The following is a 19,583-nucleotide window of genomic DNA, read 5'->3' as shown; positions in this document are numbered from 1 at the left end:
GGGCGCCGAAAAGGGGGGGTAAAGGAGACGGATTCTAGGGACCCATGATGGAGGGGGCCCAGAGAGGGCCCTAATGATGATGAAATTATATGAAATTATGTGTTGGGGGCCCTGTAAAGATTATTTTCATCAGGCCCAAAATCCCTGACCACTGGTCCAGACTTTGAACAGGGAGCACCTCATCTGTGGTCACCTAATCTGTTCCCCTATCCCCTCTCCACGAAGGAGAGGGGGGCAGAGCAGAAAAGAGACGACAGATCAACTGGTCTTAAAGGGGGGTCTATTTAAAGGCTACAGTATACAAATGAGTTTTAAGATGGGACTTAAATGCTTCTACTGAGGTAATCTCTAACTTTTACACACTCTTCTATTTCTGATAAAAACCTTTATAGCATACAACCTGTGCATTTTATTACTTACTCTACACCTTTCTTCATAAATTAAATTGTTATGGTACTCATTGGGATAAATCTGGTACATTGGGTACTGATTTTGTGTCATATTGTGTGTGCTGGTATGACAAAGGTCCCTATAAATATATACATATATATAAAATGTATTTATATAAATAAATATATATATAATAAATTATATATGTCCACACACACACTCACACACACACACACACACACACACACACACACACACACACACACACACACACACACACACACACACACACACACACAATATATATATATATATATAGATATATGTATACGTATATATAAACACACACACATTTTTCAATTTTCTGCCGCCTGTCCTTTCGGGGTCGCGGGGGGTGCTGGAGCGGCGGGGTACACTCTGGACATCATCATCATCATCATCGTCTAATAATAAAAAAATATATTTATTTAGCACTCAACACAATGCTAAAATACATTTGACAAAACAGAGAAAATAAAAAAATAACTGCTAATATATACTGTACATAGATTTAAAAACAAACATGATTATGGAATCAAACCTTCCTTGTGCCTTGTGATAGAATTACTAGGCTGCCGTTGTTTTTCAGGGCAAGAAGGTGGTAGCTGTTGTCAAATGACTTTGCTTCATAGACAGCACATGTCGCAGGACAGCTTTGGTGGTATCTGCCAGACTACAGATATACAATGTAGACTATTTTCCACTAGTCCAGCAGCCCAGGTGGAAAGAGAACTGTGGTCACACACAATGGTCGAAAGGTAGCTTGATTGATTGATTAGCCAAATTGTAGTCAGCTGGAGGCTTGTCTTAAATTAAATTAAACAATGGATGTCCACTAACTTTTTGCAACTCAACGCTAAGAAAACGGAAATGCTGATTATCAGTCCTGCTAGACACTGACACTTATTTAATAATACCACCTTAACATTTGACAACCAAACAATTACACAAGGTGACTCGGTAAAGAATCTGAGTATTATTTTTGACCCAACTCTCTCATTTGAGTCACACATTAAAAGTGTTACTAAAATGGCCTTCTTTTATCTCCGTAACATCACTAAAATTTGTTCCATTTTGTCCACTAGCGACGCTAAGATCATTATTCATGCGTTCGTATACCTCTTGTCTCAATTACTGTAATGTATTATTTTCGGGCCTCCCTATGTCTAGCATACAGTTGGTACAAAATGCAGCTGCTAGACTTTTGACAAGAACAAGAAAGTTTGATCATATTACGCCTATACTGGCTCACCTGCACCGGCTTCCTGTGCACTTGAGATGTGACTTTAAGGTTTTACTACTTAAAGTATGTATAAAATACTACACGGTCTAGCTCCAGCCTATCTTGCCGATTGTATTGTGTCGTATGTCCCGGCAAGAAATCTGCGTTCAAAGGACTCCGGCTTATTAGTGATTCCCAGAGCCCCAAAAAAATTCTGCGGGCTATAGAGCGTTTTCTATTTGGTCTCCAATACTCTGGGATTCCCTCCCGGTAACAGTTCGAAATGCTACCTCAGTACAAGCATTTAAGTCTCATATTAAAACTCATGTGTATACTCGAGCCTTTAAATAGACCCCCTTTTTAGACCAGTTGATCTGCCGTTTCTTTTCTCTTTCTCCTCTGTCCCCCTCTCCCTTGTGGAGGGGATCCGGTCCGGTGGCCATGGATGAAGCACTGGCTGTCCAGATTCGGGACCCAGGATGGACCGCTCGTCCAGAGTCGGGACCCAGGATGGACCGCTCGCCTGTGTATCGGTTGGGGACATCTCTGCGCTGCTGATCCGCTTCTGCTTGGGATGGTTTCCTGCTGGCTCCACTTTGGACGGGACTCTCGCTACTGTATTAGATCCACTTTGGACTGGACTCTCACGGTTATGTTAGATCCACTATGGATTGGACTTTCACAATATCATGTTAGACCCGCTCGACATCCATTGCTTTCGGTCCCCTAGGGCAGTGGTTCTCAACATTTTTTCAGTGTTGTACCCCCTGTGAATTTTTTTTTTAATTCAAGTACCCCCTAATCAGAGCAAGGCATTTTTGGTTGAAAAAAAAAGAGATAAAGAAGTGAATACAGCACTATGTCATCAGTTTCTGATTTTTTAAATTGTATAACAGTGCAAAGTATTGCTCCTTTGTAGTTGTCTTTCTTGACTTATTTGGAAAAAAGATATAAAAATAACTAAAAACTTGTTGAAAAATAAACTTTAAGTGATTCAATTATAAATAACGATTTCATGCTTCACAATAGGTATGGTGTTCTTGGGATGCAATTCAGTATCCTTCTTCCTCCAAACACGACGAGTTGAGTTTATACCAAAAAGTTCTATTTTGGTTTCATCTGACCACATGACATTCTCCCAATCCTCTGCTGTATCATCTATGTATCCATTTTGGTATAAACTCAACTTGTCGTGTTTGGAGGAAGAAGAAGACTGAGTTACATCCCAAGAACACCACACCTACTGTGAAGCATGGGGGTGGAAACATCATGCTTTGGGGCTGTTTTTCTGCTGAGGGGGACAGGACGATTGATCCGTGTTAAGGAAAGAATGAATGGGGCCATGTATCGTGAGATTTTGAACCAAAGCCTCTTTCCATCAGTGAAAGCTTTGAATGGTTGACCAAATACTTATTTTCCACCATAATTTAAAAATAAATTCTTTAAAATTCCTACAATGTGAATTCCTGGATTTTTTTGTCACATTCTGTCTCTTACAGTTGAAGTGTACCTTTGATGAAAATTACAGACCTCTGTCATTATTTTAAGTGGGAGAACTTGCACAATCGGTGGCTGACTAAATACTTTTTTGCCCCACTGTATGCTGTCCTCTCCAAGGTTTCTCGTAGTCATCATTTTCACTGTCACCGACGTCCCACTGGGGTGAGTTTTTCCTTGCCCTTATGTGGGCTCTACCGAGGATGTCGTTGTGGTTTGTGCAGCCCTTTGAGACACTGGTGATTTAGGGCTATATATGTAAACATTGATTGATTGATTTATATAAACAGAACAAAAGTAAAGGTGCACAGTATTATATATTGTATAGAATCTTACTTTAATGTGTAATGGTAATTAGTCAAATGTGTGTATACTACGCTGCCTCTTTACGTATGTTACCGCTTTTGTACGTTTGTACATTAGCAATAAAGTTGAGGGAAAAAAACAGGAAGCTGATCGGGACGACTAAGATGGCGGAGGAGCAGCAGGAATCATCACAGGGGGAGATCGAGGGTGAGAAAAACAAGTGTAAACACAGAACACAACGCACTCAGTCAAGGTGTTAGTTTCGGGGATGTCAATGACACATTTGAAGCGGGGATTTTTTTTAAATCCGTTTTTGGGTGTTCTATTGCCTTCTTCGAGGACAAAGCGGCAGGCGCGCAGCGGCCAAATGAAAGAAAATAGGCCATAGCTTACTGGCTAATGCTAACGGTGCTACACAAAGAAAACACATCGCCTATGTTGAAACTTGACAGGACAACGGTGACAGTCCCAATGTTTTCGGCTGAAGAGGATGATAAAACCGCAGGGTTGTTATTAAAGCAATGTCGGCGTAGGTTTGTTTACCAAACACGGTGTTGGTTGCAGTATGTGTTTGTTTTCGAGCTAGCTAGGGTTAGCAAGCAGCCGTTGTTATGCATACAGATTTCGTTTCATTATGACGACCTCTCTTAAGAACATGCACTTTTTTTTTTTACTCTGCCTCAACCTTTTTTCACCCCTGTGAACATTTTTTTTTAAATCAAGTACCTCCTAATCAGAGCAAAACATTTTTGGTTGAAAAAAAGAGATACTGAAGTAAAATACAGCACTATGTCATCAGTTTCTGATTTATTAAATTGTATAACAGTGCAAAATATTGCTCATTTGTAGTGGTTTTTCTTGAACTATTTGGAAAAAAAGATATAAAAATAACTTAAAACTTGCTGAAAAATAAACAAGTGATTCAATTATAAATAAAGATTTCTACACATAGAAGTAATCATCAACTTAAAGTGCCCTCTTTGTGGATTGTAACATAGATCCATCTGGATTCATGAACTTAATTCTAAACATTTCTTCACAAAAATAGAAATCTTTAAAACAGCAATATTAATGGAACATGTCCACAAAAAATCGAGCTGTCAATGTTGTAAGCACAATACCAATGGCGGGCAATTTGCAAAATGCGCAACCGCATTTTGCAAATTTAATGTCAAATGTGAAGTGAAGTGAATTATATTTATATAGCGCTTTTCTCTAGTCACTCAAAGCGCTTTACATAGTGAAACCCAATATGTAAGTTACATTTAAACCAATGTGGGTGGCACTGGGAGCAGGTGGGTAAAGTGTCTTGCCCAAGGACACAACAGCAGTGACTAGAATGGCGGAAGCGGGAATCGAACCTGCAACCCTCAAGTTGCTGGCACGGCCGCTCTACCAACCGAGCTATACCGCCCCTATGCAGTGTACATCCACGACTAAACTACTACCAAGTGTGGATTCAGGCCGGGCGGCCTATTTGAAGTTCCAGGTAACCCTACATTATTATATTTTATAAATAGTAAACCAAGTTGTGGCAGTAGTTTAGTCAGTAGTTCTGTCGTGGATATACACTGTATAGGGATGAATCCAATAAACATTTGATTTGATTTGATTTGACATTAAATTTGCAAAATGCGGTTGCGCATTGTGCAAATTGCGCACCATTGGTATTGTGCTTACAACATCAACACTGAATATTGCATTGTTGCATTTCTCTTCAGTTTATGAATTTATATTCATATTTTGTTGAAGTATTATGCCATAAATATATTTATAAATGATTTTTGAATTGTTGCTATTTTTAGAATATTAAAGAAAAAAAAATCTCACGTACCCCTTGGCATACCTTCAGGTACCCCCATGGGTACTTGAGAACCATTGTTTTAGCTCATACATGACATAACCTGTCAGAATCGAAATCCATCACCTGATTCACATACTGGACCAAGTCCCCCTTTTAATACATTGCATACAACATATCCATATTCGTTATAATAACTGATCTTTTACAGGGGTGAACTGCCTCGCATATGACGAGGCCATAATTGCACAGCAAGACAGAATACAACAAGAGGTGAGAATGATATTTAATGACTAGAGCAAAGTTAATTTACAAATAGGGCTGGGCGATATGGCAAAAAAAAATTAAAATATTTTTTTTTTTTCCACATCATGCGATTTCGATTATCACTTAAAAAAAAAAATAATCCAGATTTTCCCTTGCAAGATTATACCAAGTACCCCATATTTACTGTTTACTACCACCGCAGTATCTTGTAACATACATTTCCAACAAGTTTGATCAAAGTAACGTATGCCAACAGCTGACAACTGTCATTTTGTTCATACCTATATGTGTGTTTACTGAACCACACTATGGTCCGTACCTGGATTTTTCGGTATGTTTTGTGGGGGTAAAGAGAACAACTTTTTTTCCTCTCAAAGTTCTTTTGGTTTTTTTGCTTGTCATCACAAACATTCTGCAGTAAACAAAGTATAATTGGTGACTTTTATTTCAAATTAACATTTACTAAACAACACTGTCAAATGGTAAATTATTTCTAATCTTTAATTACTTGTATACATTAGTGCTTCTCACCTGTGCTTTGGCAAACAACAAGCTCCACCAAGATTCTGGAGTTTTTCAAACTTAAATTATGTATATTTTATTGAATACAAATACATTAAAGTGCAGTTTGAATTTGAGGTACTATAAAATAATGTGTACAAACACATAAAACTAGTTAAATTATTATTTGAGGAACAAAATGTTTTTATCCACAGACAAATATTAAGAACACAAAGTGTCTGGTTTTTAGTGAAAGTTATAACACGAGTGGAATCTTTGCAGACACATAAGTCTGGTTTTAAAATATTAGAAGAAAAAAAAAGCCTTTTCTGATTAAATAATGTGTTTTGATTCTCCCAGTTGGGACCAATACAGACGTTCTCTATGTGCCTGCTAGTCCGCATTCGGGGCAGGGTTACCAGTGAGCTTCAGCAAATAGTGAAAGTAAAGTCTGTTAGTCAGATTTATTTATATTGTTCTTCTGGGCTGCACTTCCAGCTGTGTAAGGGGACGAGGCACAACGCGATTGAACATTAGTTCCGTCGTGAGGTGACTGGCTTTCGCAACGGTGGAATAGAAGGTCCAACATACACACACAAACACACGCAAACATACACACACATACATTCACAGACACACAGGATCAATGTCAATAAATAAGGATTGTTCCGTGCAGGATTATACGAAGCATAGTTGCTTCCCTACTGGTTACGACTGCCACTGATATATTTTGCCAAGTTTTATTGAGGAACTATGCTAAAGGCTTATCACTGTGATCAAACTCAAATTAATTGCAATCTACGATTACGGTCCTATAATCGCCCAGCCTTATTTGGAAACACACAGCTGTTTCCATAAACCATTTTGCTTTCTGTTTAACCTTCTTTGGTTTGGTCATTTAGATAGCCAACAGTAACCCATTAGTGTCTGAAAGAAAGGAGCTCACCGTGCTGCAGAGAGAGTACTCGGAGGAAGACACTGTTTATCAGCTCAAGATTAAGGTCAGTGAAACCTCATCGCTGTGCTCTCTGGTCACTGTGCCTTCATGCAGAAATCTTGTATTCCGCCTCACTGCAGGACTTGCACAAAAAATATTCATACATTCGTAAGACACGACCAGACGGCAATTGTTTCTACAGAGCTTTTGGCTTTGCGCATCTGGAGTCTCTTCTAGATGACAGCAAAGAACTGCAGAGGTAAGTGGTTATTGCCCCACTCCATTAAAGTAAATCAGACATAGCGGACGTTCATGTTGTTCCCTGTGAATAGGTTCAAGGAAGTGGCAGCAAAAAGCAAACTAGACCTGGTTAACGAGGGGTTTACTGAGTTCACCATTGAGGACTTCCACCACACTGTGAGTTGCTCAAAAAGACAACTTATCTACTCTTTCTCAATCAAAAGCCAGGTTTCTGCTTCTGCTTTGAGGTGCCAGCGTCCGCTCTGCCGGATTACTCCTTCCCCTCCAGATTTAAGGCTTTCTGAACGTATGATCTTGAAGAACCGTTCCTTTCATAGACCTGTTCAAAAAGACGGACTCAATATACTGGTAGTTCTTTTTCAAACTTTTTTCATAAGTTACTAATTTCCATCAAGGAAATGATCACTGCCAGCAGTTTTATGATATTTAAATCTGAATAATTAAAAATGTTTTGACCAATTTATACAATATCTGTTGAAATAATTCTAAAACAATACTTATAATTGGAGTTGCTTTCTTAGTAAACTTTTCCTATGGTGGTACCTCAACCCCAAGCTCTTAAACTGATTTGTTTCCCCTCACCTAAGAAACTTTGTGGCACAATAAAAACAACACAGGCTACAAATACCCTCCATTAGGGTTGTCGGCCGCCGATATTTGCCAAAAAATGCGTATCGGCAAGGCACGGGAAAATGCCGATCCAGATCCAGTTTTTAAAAGAACTCACATCCGTGTTTTCCAACACACCAATTTAAATAATACATTCCACTCTTCTGCTGCTCCCTACGCGCCGTTCCGCATTTTCCAGCACACCCTCAACACATCCACAGGTCTGTGTTCTAACTGTTAAGACAGCCGTGTGAATTAAAAGTTACGGTAAAAATGTCAGCTGTGTGGGATTATTTTACCCTACAAAACGAAAAAAAAGCGGTGGAATGCAAAACATGCCACAATAAAGTCAAGCGTGGTGGTAAAGTTGTAAGACATTTTAATGACTCTTGAGAGTGAGAGGCTTTTTAGGACTCATCATTGATGAACACAGGAGCAGGCTGACACCTGAGCATCTTGAAGTGTTCTTTTTTGTTAGAAAGAATCTCCCCATTATGCTTGGACTTCAATTGTTTGCCCTCCCTAACTGGGACAAACAATTGAAGTGAGTGTGTAGATAGTTTTTTTTAAATATTTTTTAAGTTTACACTTGTTCAAGAGCAAGTATTGATGTTGAGTTATAGGCATTTTATCCCACTCAGGTTGTTTGTGTGTTTTGCTTTTTGAAATATTGTTTACAGCATTATTTGCACTTTATATTTTTCACTTTTTTACTGTTAAATGATGCCGTTTCTGTTTGTCATGTATATTTTTTTCTATTTTGTGTTTATCCTTGAATACCAACCATTGTGTATTATTCAAACTCACCTAATTCAGCTGGCTAGTTGTTATCAAGAGTACTAAAACCCTTTTCAACATGAATCTGACAACTAAGTAGGCCATATAACTTTAAACTTTAATACATGCTCGGATCGGCCAGTATCGGTATCAGATCGGAAGTGCAAAAACAATATAGGTATCAGATCGGAAGTGCAAAAACTTGGATCGGGACATCCCTACCCTCCATGCAAATCAACTTCGCTGTAAATACATTTTAACAATGCAGGGAAAATATAGTCTACAATTTATACAACAAGAATACTCTTGTGTATTAAAAATTTGAAATAAATCTAAAATAAAAATATGTGCAATATATAAATGTGAATGTCAAATGGTGAACACCTAAGCGAGGCTACTTTTAACACATCCATTACAAAACAATCAACTAGAAAAGTGCAGTTTCCTTTGACTCTTAGTCATTTTCAATCAATCAATCAATGTTTATTTATATAGCCCTAAATCACTAGTGTCTCAAAGGGCTGCAAAATGTGTTTTGTTTTTCTGTCCGTGTGACTGCAGTCCAAGTCAGGGGTTGTACATATGAAAGGAGCGTTGGCAGTTTGCATTTAAAAACTGCTCCCAAACAAACGGCCCCCGCTGCTTCAAATTGGTATTAGTTCACGTCAAACAGCCATTCAAATGAATGTCACACAGCCTAGTAGCTTGACTTGCACCTCCAAAAGAATCTAACCTGGCTTTGCATTTAATACGCAAGTTCTTGTTCATACGACTTGTTCAGAGGGCGCACAGACCACCTTTACTAAGTTACTTCCTGTCTGTCCTTATAGTTCATGGACCTGATCGAGCTGTGCGAAAAGCAACCGAGCCTGAAGGAGCTGCTGAGATCTTTCAATGACCAGAATGTGTCGGACTACGTGGTCGTGTATTTGCGGCTGCTCACCTCAGGCTACCTGCAGCGAGAGCATAGTTTCTTTCAGCATTTCATCGAAGGTGGATGCTCTGTCAAGGAGTTCTGTCAGCAGGTGCGTTTTACCTTCATTCTAATGCAGAATATATATATTTTTTCAGTTTTAGCTCAGTTTAGAAAATATTTTGCCCTTTTTTTTACCCCTAAGGAGGTGGAGCCAATGTCTAAAGAAAGCGACCACATTCACATCATCGCCTTAGCCCAGGCCCTGAACTTATCCATCCTTGTGGAGTACATGGATCGAGGAGAGGGTGGAACGGTCAATCATCACGTCTTTCCGGAAGGCGGCGACCCGCGCATCTTTCTCCTCTATAGACCAGGCCATTATGACATCTTGTACAAATAGCGCTCCCGCCTCTCCCCCCTTGTCAATATCCACGGCAGTCTAACCCACTAGAGATGAAACGGTATACCCCCCCAACTATGCCCAAACATGAAATAAAGTGTGTGCGACTGATACATCATCTGTACATTCTCCATCTACTCCCTTAATAGTGAGCGCCACTTTTTTTAAAAGTAATTTCATTCATTTTAGTACTGAAATCACTGGGATAACCTTTGATGCAAAAATATTTTCGACTATACTTCTACCGATAAAAATAATAACCTCTCAAATGAGACATTGTGGCCCGCCAGAGCTTGGCAAAGTGTGGCCCTACCCCTAATGGGGGGAAATCCTTGGGTATACGATTTATCGATGAAGAGGGGGGAAAAAGTGTTTACTGTTAGAACGTGCTTAGCATCAGAGAGACTGCAACCAAATGCCTTTAGCCAACTGCACAATAAAACAACTGAAACACCCAAAGATGCTTTACAGAAACACAACAAAGGATGCAGATATTTGTGTGCCTACAAAAAAGACTGAAGTCAAAGAAAAATGAACAATTGCATGAAAATACTGACCACTGTGATATTTTGGGTCACAATAGTCATCAATATAGCATAAGAACTGCTCATACCGTTTCATCTCTAGCAGCCACACAGTTAAAGCAGAACAACAGTGGTCTGAAACCAAATCAAAAAGATACAACACACCCAGTCCATGATCCCCCAGCCCTAAAACGACCCCCGTAAAATCATCACAAAATATCTAATGAATTCATAGATCAAGTAAGACTCCAGGCATTTTAGAGTTGTACAGGTTTCTTTTGTGGTTGTAAATGTTATCTACTTGCTTTGTTGGGTTCTTTTCCTTTGTTACACTGCGTTTCATTCAGTTTTATTAAAGGGATTTACATCTTATTTATTGTATGTCATGTGTTCAATGTGACACGAGTTGAATCTGTATAACCAAAGACTATACATTCCTCTTTGTGCTTAAAATCCTTAGAATGAACAGGTTTATTTTTTTGCTAAGGTTTGATTTCAGAATTTTTTTTTTTTTTTTCGATTGAATCCGTACAATAAATTATCAGACTAAAAGACAATCCTGAGTATAAGATGACCCTTCTATTGTTAAATCATGTTTTCAGTAGTGATGCTTATTTAGAAAAGTTAACACATTAACCTGAATAATAGACCGCAATGCTTGTTCAATGCACGATTTCCAAACATTATTTTAATACAAAATAAATCAGTTTTGTAAACCATTTTTTTACTAGTACCAGTAAAATAACATTTTGGCCTAAATGTAAGCCAACCCTGAACAATTTCTTCTTTTACAAGGCTTGTTTTTGAAAATAACTTTTTATTTATAGCACATCTCAAAATTTGTAAAATAACAACTGGTAGATTGCAATAAAAAGGATACCATATTTCTTAGAAATGACACAATAGTGTCTTAAAATAATTTTCCTAATTGCCAACCTGTTAGCAAAAAAAGAGACCTTTTTAAAACTTGCGTGTTGGTGTCACTTCTACATCTCCATGTCACGGGTGTGTATGTGAGGGACAGGAAGAAAAGCTCTGACTAGCTTGGAAGCAGAATTCGTACTGGAAATTTAGAGTATTACATATCAATACTTTATATATACATATATGTGTGTCTGTATAAATATATATATATATATATATATATATATATATATGTGTGTATATATATAATATATATATATATACATATACATATATATATAATGTATGTATGTGTATATACAGTACAGGCCAAAAGTTTGTACATACCTCATTTAATGCAGAGTTATGTACTTAACAAAAAAAGGTGAAATAACTGAAAACATGTTTTATATTTGGTTTCTTCAAAATAGCCACCCTTACTTTTTCGCACACTCTTGGCATTCTCTCAATGAGCTTCAAGAGGTAGTCACCTGAAATGGTTCTCACTTCACAGGTGTGCTTTGAGCGCACCGAGAGAATACCGAGTGTGCCAAGCAGTCGTTTTTTCACTTCACAGATGTGACTTATCAATGTTGATTAGTGGAATTTCTTACTTTATCAATGGGGTTGGGAGCATCAGTTGTGTTGTGAATGAGAAGGTGTGTCCAAACTTTTGGCCTGTACTGTACATACATATATATATATATACACGTATATATATATATATATATATATATATATATATATACACACGTGTATATATATATATATATATACATACACACGTATATATGTATATATACACGTATATATATATATACGTATATATGTATATAAAAAATAGATATATATGTATATATATGTACATAAATATATGTATATATATATGTGTGTGTATATATATATATATATATATATATATATATACACATATATATATGAGAAAGAGGGAAAGAGACTGAACATTTTCTACAAATATCCGTTAATTTTCACAAATATCCGTCCATTTGTGTGTGTGTATTCAATGTACACACACACACAAAAATATGTATCTTACATATATATACAGACAAATAGACATATATTTGTGAAAATTAACAGATATTTGTAGAAAATGTTCAGTCTCATCACCGTAGTATCAAATCTATACCGATACTGCACATGGTATTGACGCTATATCACATTTGAACGTCGATGCCCACATTACAACTCTCTGGAACCTCAAATATAAGGTGACACCTCTTTTTACAGACATTTTATATGGAAAAAATACTTAGCAGTTCACTGTATACGAGTGTGTCGCATAGTAATGCTAAACGATAGAACGATGATTTCCCCCCCAGTTCGCTGATTTCAGGTGGGAGTGAGCGGTCCTGTCACACAAGAGTTAAGCCTCAAGCCAGGCGAAGATGGCAGTGTTGTTGTTTAAGACCTCGTCGTGTAGCCGAACATTTACAGCTACATGTGTGCGACTTCACTCGTCTCTTACGTGTACGTTTCGTGGCAGTGCTAATGAATGTGTTCATTTTATGTATTTAACTTTTTTCGTCCTCCTTTTTACTTGCGTGTCCTCATGGCTACGTTTGCCCGAATGCTAACCGTTGACCTAGCTAGTTGTAGTGCACAATTTTAATACAAACTTGTATACGTTTTTGCACTATCGTTACCATAATGTGTATGTCCTTACCCATGAAAATATGCTATTGGGTACACAATAATAAATAATCTTGTAAATATTTTCGAAAATGAATGCTCGAATATGCTATTATGAATGTGTTATGGTTAGAAATGTTGTTTGGATATAACCTAAACACCTTCACCTGGTCACCTATTTATGAGTCCTGTCCTTGTGTCTCTCAGCTGAACTGATTGCAAACATGGACAAAAAAGCCACCTGGGATCGCTTCTATGCCGACAGCAGCAGCAGAACAAGGCAGTTCAAGAATTTTGATTGGTTCTTTGGCTTTGAAGCAGTCCGGAACCTCATCATGCCTTTACTACAGACCAAGTCCAGCACTGAGGCCTTTTTGCAAGTCCTGGATATGGGCTGTGGCACCTCCTCGTTGGGACCCTCCATTTACCAGCACTGTCCCGTTCCAGTGTGGGTCACATGTGCTGATATTTCCCCCGTTGCTGTGCGGCTCATGAAGGAGCATGTGCTGGCTGAAGATGTCCACTCGAGGAACTCTTTCTCACAGTTGGACTTTGTGGAGCTGGACTGCACACAGCTGCACCGACACTTTGGTTCCCGTACTGTGGACCTCATAGTAGACAAGGGCACCACGGATGCCCTACTGAGGTCAAAAGAGGGCCCAGGGAAGGCCGGCCTGGTGCTGAAGCAGTGTTTAGAGGTGCTGCGCCACTCAGGGTCTCTGCTCCAGTTCTCTGATGAGGACCCGGACGCTAGGCTGCTGTGGCTGGAGATGGAAGCACGGGAGATAGCGGCAGAGGTTTGTGTGCAGGAAGTAGGGGAGAAGAGGGGAGTGTGTTATTATTGCTACCAAGTGACCCCTCGCCTGAATGTGCAGCAATGACTTTGGACAATGGAAATATTTCATGTAAAGAACATAGTTTGTCTATTTTGGAATGTAAGTTTCTGTGGGAGAGTTGCAAACGACTTAGCACCATTTCAATTCCCTGTACCCTACGACCTGCCCCAAACACACACTTGGTATGCTTACATGCACTAATATAAAAAAACACATCCTAATTGTGTTTTTGACTTTTTAGAAATAATATTTATAACTTTAACTAACCCCCCACAAACAATTTTTTTTTTACCCCCACAAAAAAGTTCCAACAAATTCAATATAAAGTGCCCAGAATATAAATTAATGTCATTATTTACTTACATATTGGCCCTAGTGTGTGAATGTGAGTGTGAATTTTGTCCGTCTATCTGTGTGCCCTGTGATGACGTTCCGACTTGTCCAGGGTGTACGATCCCTTCCGCCCGAATGCAGCTGAGATAGTCTCCAGCGACCCCAAACGGGATGAATTGAAAATTAGAAAATATGTCATGTTTACTTCAGTGTATAAAGTAGACTGTTTTATTCACGGAAAATTATCATTGTTGGGTAATCATTGTTGGGCTTCATGGTGGCAGAGGGGTTAGTGCGTCTGCCTCACAATACGAAGGTCCTGCAGTCCTGGGTTCAAATCCAGGCTCGGGCTCTTTCTGTGTGGAGTTTGCATGTTCTCCCCGTGAATGCGTGGGTTGTTGTCATTAGTTCCCTGCTCAGTGGCCTTGTGGTTAGAGTGTCTGCCCTGAGATCGGTAGGTATTGAGTTCAAACCCCCGCCGACTCTTACCAAAGACTATAAAAATGGGATCCATTACCTCCTTGCCTAGCACTCAACATCAACGGTTGGAATTGGGGGTTAAATCACCAAAATTATTCCTGAGCATGGCCTCCGCTGCTGCTCACTGCTCCCCTCACCTCCCAGGAGGTGGAACAAGGGGATGGGTCAAATCCAGAGGGTAACTTCACCACACGTAGTGTGTGTCTAACAGTGGTACTCTAACTTTTTAACTTTAGTTCATTTCTTTCAGGTTAACCCTCCCTGTATCTTTAAAACCAGGTGACACCTCGAGTCCTAGCTTTTTTTGAGTTGAGTTTCATTTTGAACATGTACTCCGGTTTCCTCCCTCCAAAGGCATGCACCCGGGGGTAGGTTGATTGGCAAAATTAAATTGGCCCTAGTGTGTGAATGTGAGTGTGAATGTTGTCTGTTTATTGTTGTTGGCCCAGTGATGAGGTGGCGAAATGTCCAGGGTGTACTCCGCCTTCCGCCCGAAAGCAGCTGAGAGAGGCTCCAGCATCCCCATGACCCCAAACGGGACAAGCAGTAGAAAATGGATGGATGGACGTGTACAATTTAAATACATGACATATTACACATACTTTCATCCATCCATCCCATCCATTTTCTACCGCTTATTCCTTTTCGGGGTCGCGGGGGGTAGCTGAGATAGGCGCCAGCGCCCCCCGCGACATACTTTCATTTGTCAATTTAACATATTGCTTTGATCAAGGGTCTTTGAATGCACCACAGTTAGATGCAATGAAATGCAAAAGTGGAACTTAGACAAAACTTTCTCCAATGTTGCCAAATAGAATTATAATATTCTTCCCTTGATCTATCACCTACACTTTGTACCAACATGTTGGTGATGTGTGTGAGAATGCATAAAAGTGAACTTTGATGACATTATGACATATGTGTTAAGTGAAGTGTTTGAAATAGGTTTGATTCTACCCGGGTGGAACAAACTTAAGTGTTTAATTTATAGTTCAATACAAAGGTTATATTTATTTTATCTGAACATTGAAGGGGTTATTTTTATTATTATTTGCATATTTAAATGACAGAAAAACATATTCAACATTTTAAAAACTCAGACCCCCAATTCCATTATTAAAGGTGCTTTTAATCCATTCCCGGCGTCAGTTTTTGATTGGTGCGCCCTCTGGTGGCTACAGGCTGTGCCAGATAATTTTGCATAGTTTTGATGTCCATTTATTGAGTTAAAAAAATTAAAACTGAAAAACGTTGAGGTCTACAACAACATTGTACCAAAGCATTTTAGCTAATGTGAACCAAGATATCAGCATGACTGAAGTGTGACATATTGACGGCCCCCAGCAGGGACAAAACATTAAAACAAAGTTGAGAACTTGTTGAATTAGGTCCTGACGTTGAGCAACCCAAACATAATGAAACAACATACTTTTTGACAACATTTATTTAATGTCAGGTTGTGACGTTGATTTGACCTATGAAATTTGGTCATTTCCCAACCAACAATGTCTCAATTTACCACTACAACTATTTTGCAATGTTGTTTCAAAGTCAGTTTTAAAAGAGATGTCAATATTGTATTGATGTCCTGTGCCTGCTGGGCAAGTGATCCCAAACTGTTACTAATGCAAGATTTAGTTTTTACTCATTTTTTACCACAAGATGATGATTATCCATTGTTAGTCGAATAATAACTGACTTTTTGTATGGATTTAGCTTGAAAACATGCGCTTATTTCTACTGGAATAAACTGAAGAAGTCGACTGGCTCCTCGTGTGACGCGTCTTGGCAGAAAGCTGGTGGGTTGAGCTGACTTGGGTCCGAAATGCCAATGATGTTGTTGAAGAAACTGCAAAGAAATGAAAGATGCACATATTCATTGTCCCATGAATACCTCCTATCAGCCAAATGTAAACAATTTGTCGTTAGATCTCACTTACTTTGTCACCATCCAGCCAAAAGGCTGAGTTTGGTAGGACACGGAGATAGGGATGCATCCAAATTCTGTGACTGTGGTCACATACCGTCCTGCAGAGTTAAGGTGCATGTAAACACACATGCTGACACAAATATTGATCAACTGACTTTGCTCTTGCACTCTCACCTCCAGTCTTCGGAATGATGCCCATCCACGTGTTGACAAGTATCCCCTGACCCGGGCCTGAAGAACTTCCCAAAACAGCCTGGCCCAAAAGAGTGGCGTTGCTCGGGATCGCCATCGGATGGAAGTCCACTTTCAGGGGCCTCTTTTTGCATGTGTGGTCATGATTGTTGATCTCATACATGGCTGCCTGCAAGGTACATTAGTTGTTTTTACTCCCCTTTTTTTCTGAGATCATCCTGGCACACCTTGATTCGTAAGCTAACAAGCTACAGCAAGGTACAAAAATCACATTACGAAAACAATATGTAACGGCCAAAAAGAAAAGGACTTAATGGGGTGCCTGAAAGATCGCCTCAGTTATGTAAATCACAAGTTTGGACCCCAGTGTCTATGTTTGTGAGCAGTGTTAAAATGTCAATAAATGATCTGCCCATGTGTTTGCATTGTTCCAAGTTCCTCTACAAACGGGAGCACTACGGGCGGCATGGCGAAGTGGGTAGAGCGGCCGTGCCAGAAACCTGAGTGTTGCAGATTCGCTTCCCACCAATGGACATCAAAGTCGCTGCCGTAGTGTCCTTGGGCAGGACACTTCACCCTTTGCCCCCGATGCCGCTCACACCGGTGAATGAATGATGAATGAATGATTGGTGGTGGTCGGAGGGGCCGTAGGCGCAAACTGGCAGCCACGCTTCCGTCAGTCTACCCCAGGGCAGCTGTGGCTACAGATGTAGCTTACCACCACCAGGTGTGAATGAATGATGGGTTCCCACTTCTCTGTGAGCGCTTTGAGTATCTAACAATAGAAAAGCGCGATATAAATCTAATCCATTATTATTATTATTATTACTACTGCTAAAATGTTTGTTTCACAAGTTTTGAACTAAAGTAAAAATCCTCTCATTCCCAGGGCGGTTTTGCTTCCTCAGGCTGCCTGTTGAATAACCCTACTCTACGCGGTTGCCGAATTCCCTTATGGACAATTCCATTTTTTTTCTGCTAAACATTTATCTTGCTGTAACACATTTGTTGTAGTTTTAGTTTGGTTTAACAGCAGTGAGGCCGCATTCATTCAAAATCCATAAAAATAACCGCAAATTTAACTACTTTAAACGCTGTCATTGTGAGTGATTCATGGCCGTATTTCTACAACGACCATACTATTTAAGTTTACAATGTAATCAAGCCTTTTCCCTGGAGATATGTACAAAAAACTTTTTTTCTTTTTCCTTTTGCCCATTTATTGTGTTTTGTTTATGTGGTCACGGTCATTCAATAATCCATAGAGGTAACTGCTAATTTAACATCACTTCAATGCCGTCATTGTGACAGATTTATGTCCGTATTGTCATTGTGTTTTGTTTACTTTTTCAATTAATGCTGAAGCTGCATAGCAGTTTTAAATTGACTTCACTACAGTAGGAGATAAACACTTTTCTCTGCACTTGGACATATCAACCTATTTGTTTACCTTTTCATAATAATGTTAGACATTATCTGGTATATAAAAACATGACTTTAGAACACAAATGATTGAACTGAATTGTAGTTGTCCATGTAGTTTATTGGTTATACATAATTACCATAAAATATTAATAACACATTATTTCTGAATAAATATAAATGTACGTCATCTACAATTTTGTTGATTGGCTTTTTTATGGAATGAAGGATGACTGTATTGTATTACAATACTCACTAGGGTGCAGTCAGCCCCAGAGCCTTGTGTGTTACACAAGTAATATTTAATACGGAAATAATCACAATCAAAATCTTGTGCACTAAAAGCTCGCAATATATTATATGTTATACAAATTATAATTAAACCTTTTCAAAACTGGTTACAAAAGCTTCTCTTGGCTGCTGACTAAAACATATTTTTATTAAAATGTATTTTAAAAAAAAGAATGAGTCTTGAAAATGTTAATTCGATTGTAAAAATCGGAATAAATAAGCATTTCAAAGGTGAATAGATTTTTTTCTGCACTCCTAATAGTCATGCTATGTTTGATTTAAAGATGATTGAGCACCTCTCTGAAGAGAAGAAGGCCATCATAGGTGAAGGAGTGATTCTTGTAATATCCCATCTCATGGAGCCGGAACCTTTGTCCCACAGCGTCGTACAGGTACTGAATGGAAGCCCACAGCTTTTCATTCTGTGTGGACTGCACCAACACAATGTTTTAGCGAGATCATTGACTGTCATTGTGTTCAGGCCTTTCTAGAAATACTTACCACCATCATATTGCCACTCAAAAGAGCAGGGCTTGCTGTTTGGCAGAAGCAAAGCAGAGTTTAGCAAATCAGTAAAAAAGGAGTAAGGGGAAGACAAAATGCAAGGAATCATATACTTACTGCATGGTCGGGGTTGTTGAGCTAGGGACGTCGCCAGGAAGCAAGCAAACGCAACAAAAACTCTCATGTTTGTTCCTCACAAAGCTTTCACACCAGTGAATGAGGGCGGAAGACTCACTTCCTTATAAACACCAGCACGCTCACACTGGGATAAAGTTCAGGTTCTTCTTTTTTTAATGGCCTCTTGCACCATGTGATAGTTGTCTAAGCATTGGGTGCCACAATGAAAAAGGAGAAACATCCAACCAATCAAAGGGGTGGGGGGTTTGGCTTCAAAGGTCAGTTGGCCATGTGAAGCTAGGAAAGCAGGACATTGCAACAGACCTCAACAATGCCACTCATGATGTGGACACCTGTCATGCACACCTTTTAAAAACAACTATACACATATATTTATTTATTTAATCCTAATCCATTTTGAAACAGGTGAGGAACAACACGGCAAATATTGGTCTTGTTTCTATTTGATTGGTTA

General features: G+C 39.0%; 3 protein-coding genes across 4 annotated transcripts; 2 read left to right on the top strand and 1 right to left on the bottom strand.

The window, feature by feature from the left end:
* Positions 1 to 3,528: 3,528 nt before the first annotated feature.
* Positions 3,529 to 10,819, top strand: otub1b (OTU deubiquitinase, ubiquitin aldehyde binding 1b). Its single transcript, XM_061912757.1, has 7 exons — positions 3,529 to 3,661; positions 5,467 to 5,528; positions 6,926 to 7,024; positions 7,101 to 7,219; positions 7,293 to 7,377; positions 9,438 to 9,632; positions 9,726 to 10,819. Exons 1-7 carry the CDS (start codon positions 3,541 to 3,543, stop codon positions 9,921 to 9,923), a joined length of 879 nt encoding a protein of 292 aa, XP_061768741.1. The 5' UTR covers positions 3,529 to 3,540; the 3' UTR covers positions 9,924 to 10,819.
* Positions 10,820 to 12,437: 1,618 nt separating this feature from the next.
* cskmt (citrate synthase lysine methyltransferase) lies at positions 12,438 to 18,932 on the top strand. 2 transcript variants are annotated; one of them, XM_061912751.1, is made up of 2 exons: positions 12,438 to 12,582; positions 13,211 to 18,932. In XM_061912751.1, exon 2 carries the CDS (start codon positions 13,228 to 13,230, stop codon positions 13,882 to 13,884), a length of 657 nt encoding a protein of 218 aa, XP_061768735.1. In that variant the 5' UTR covers positions 12,438 to 12,582; positions 13,211 to 13,227; the 3' UTR covers positions 13,885 to 18,932. The 2 variants fall into 2 exon arrangements, with proteins under 2 accessions (XP_061768735.1, XP_061768734.1); XM_061912750.1 differs by lacking the exon at positions 12,438 to 12,582 and adding an exon at positions 12,688 to 12,841.
* epdl1 (ependymin-like 1) lies at positions 16,079 to 19,293 on the bottom strand. Its single transcript, XM_061912752.1, has 6 exons — positions 19,109 to 19,293; positions 18,989 to 19,023; positions 18,784 to 18,918; positions 16,757 to 16,943; positions 16,593 to 16,680; positions 16,079 to 16,501 (listed from the first exon to the last, which is right to left on the bottom strand). The coding sequence occupies exons 1-6, from the start codon at positions 19,173 to 19,175 to the stop codon at positions 16,390 to 16,392; spliced, it is 624 nt and encodes a 207-aa protein (XP_061768736.1). The 5' UTR covers positions 19,176 to 19,293; the 3' UTR covers positions 16,079 to 16,389.
* Between the last annotated feature and the right edge of the window lie 290 nt (positions 19,294 to 19,583).

The sequence above is a fragment of the Nerophis ophidion genome, linkage group LG10 (genome assembly GCF_033978795.1).
Source record: "Nerophis ophidion isolate RoL-2023_Sa linkage group LG10, RoL_Noph_v1.0, whole genome shotgun sequence".
Taxonomy (NCBI): domain Eukaryota; kingdom Metazoa; phylum Chordata; class Actinopteri; order Syngnathiformes; family Syngnathidae; genus Nerophis; species Nerophis ophidion.
Note: the sequence above shows the minus strand (reverse complement) of the source record. Positions and strands in the feature narration are given on the sequence as shown.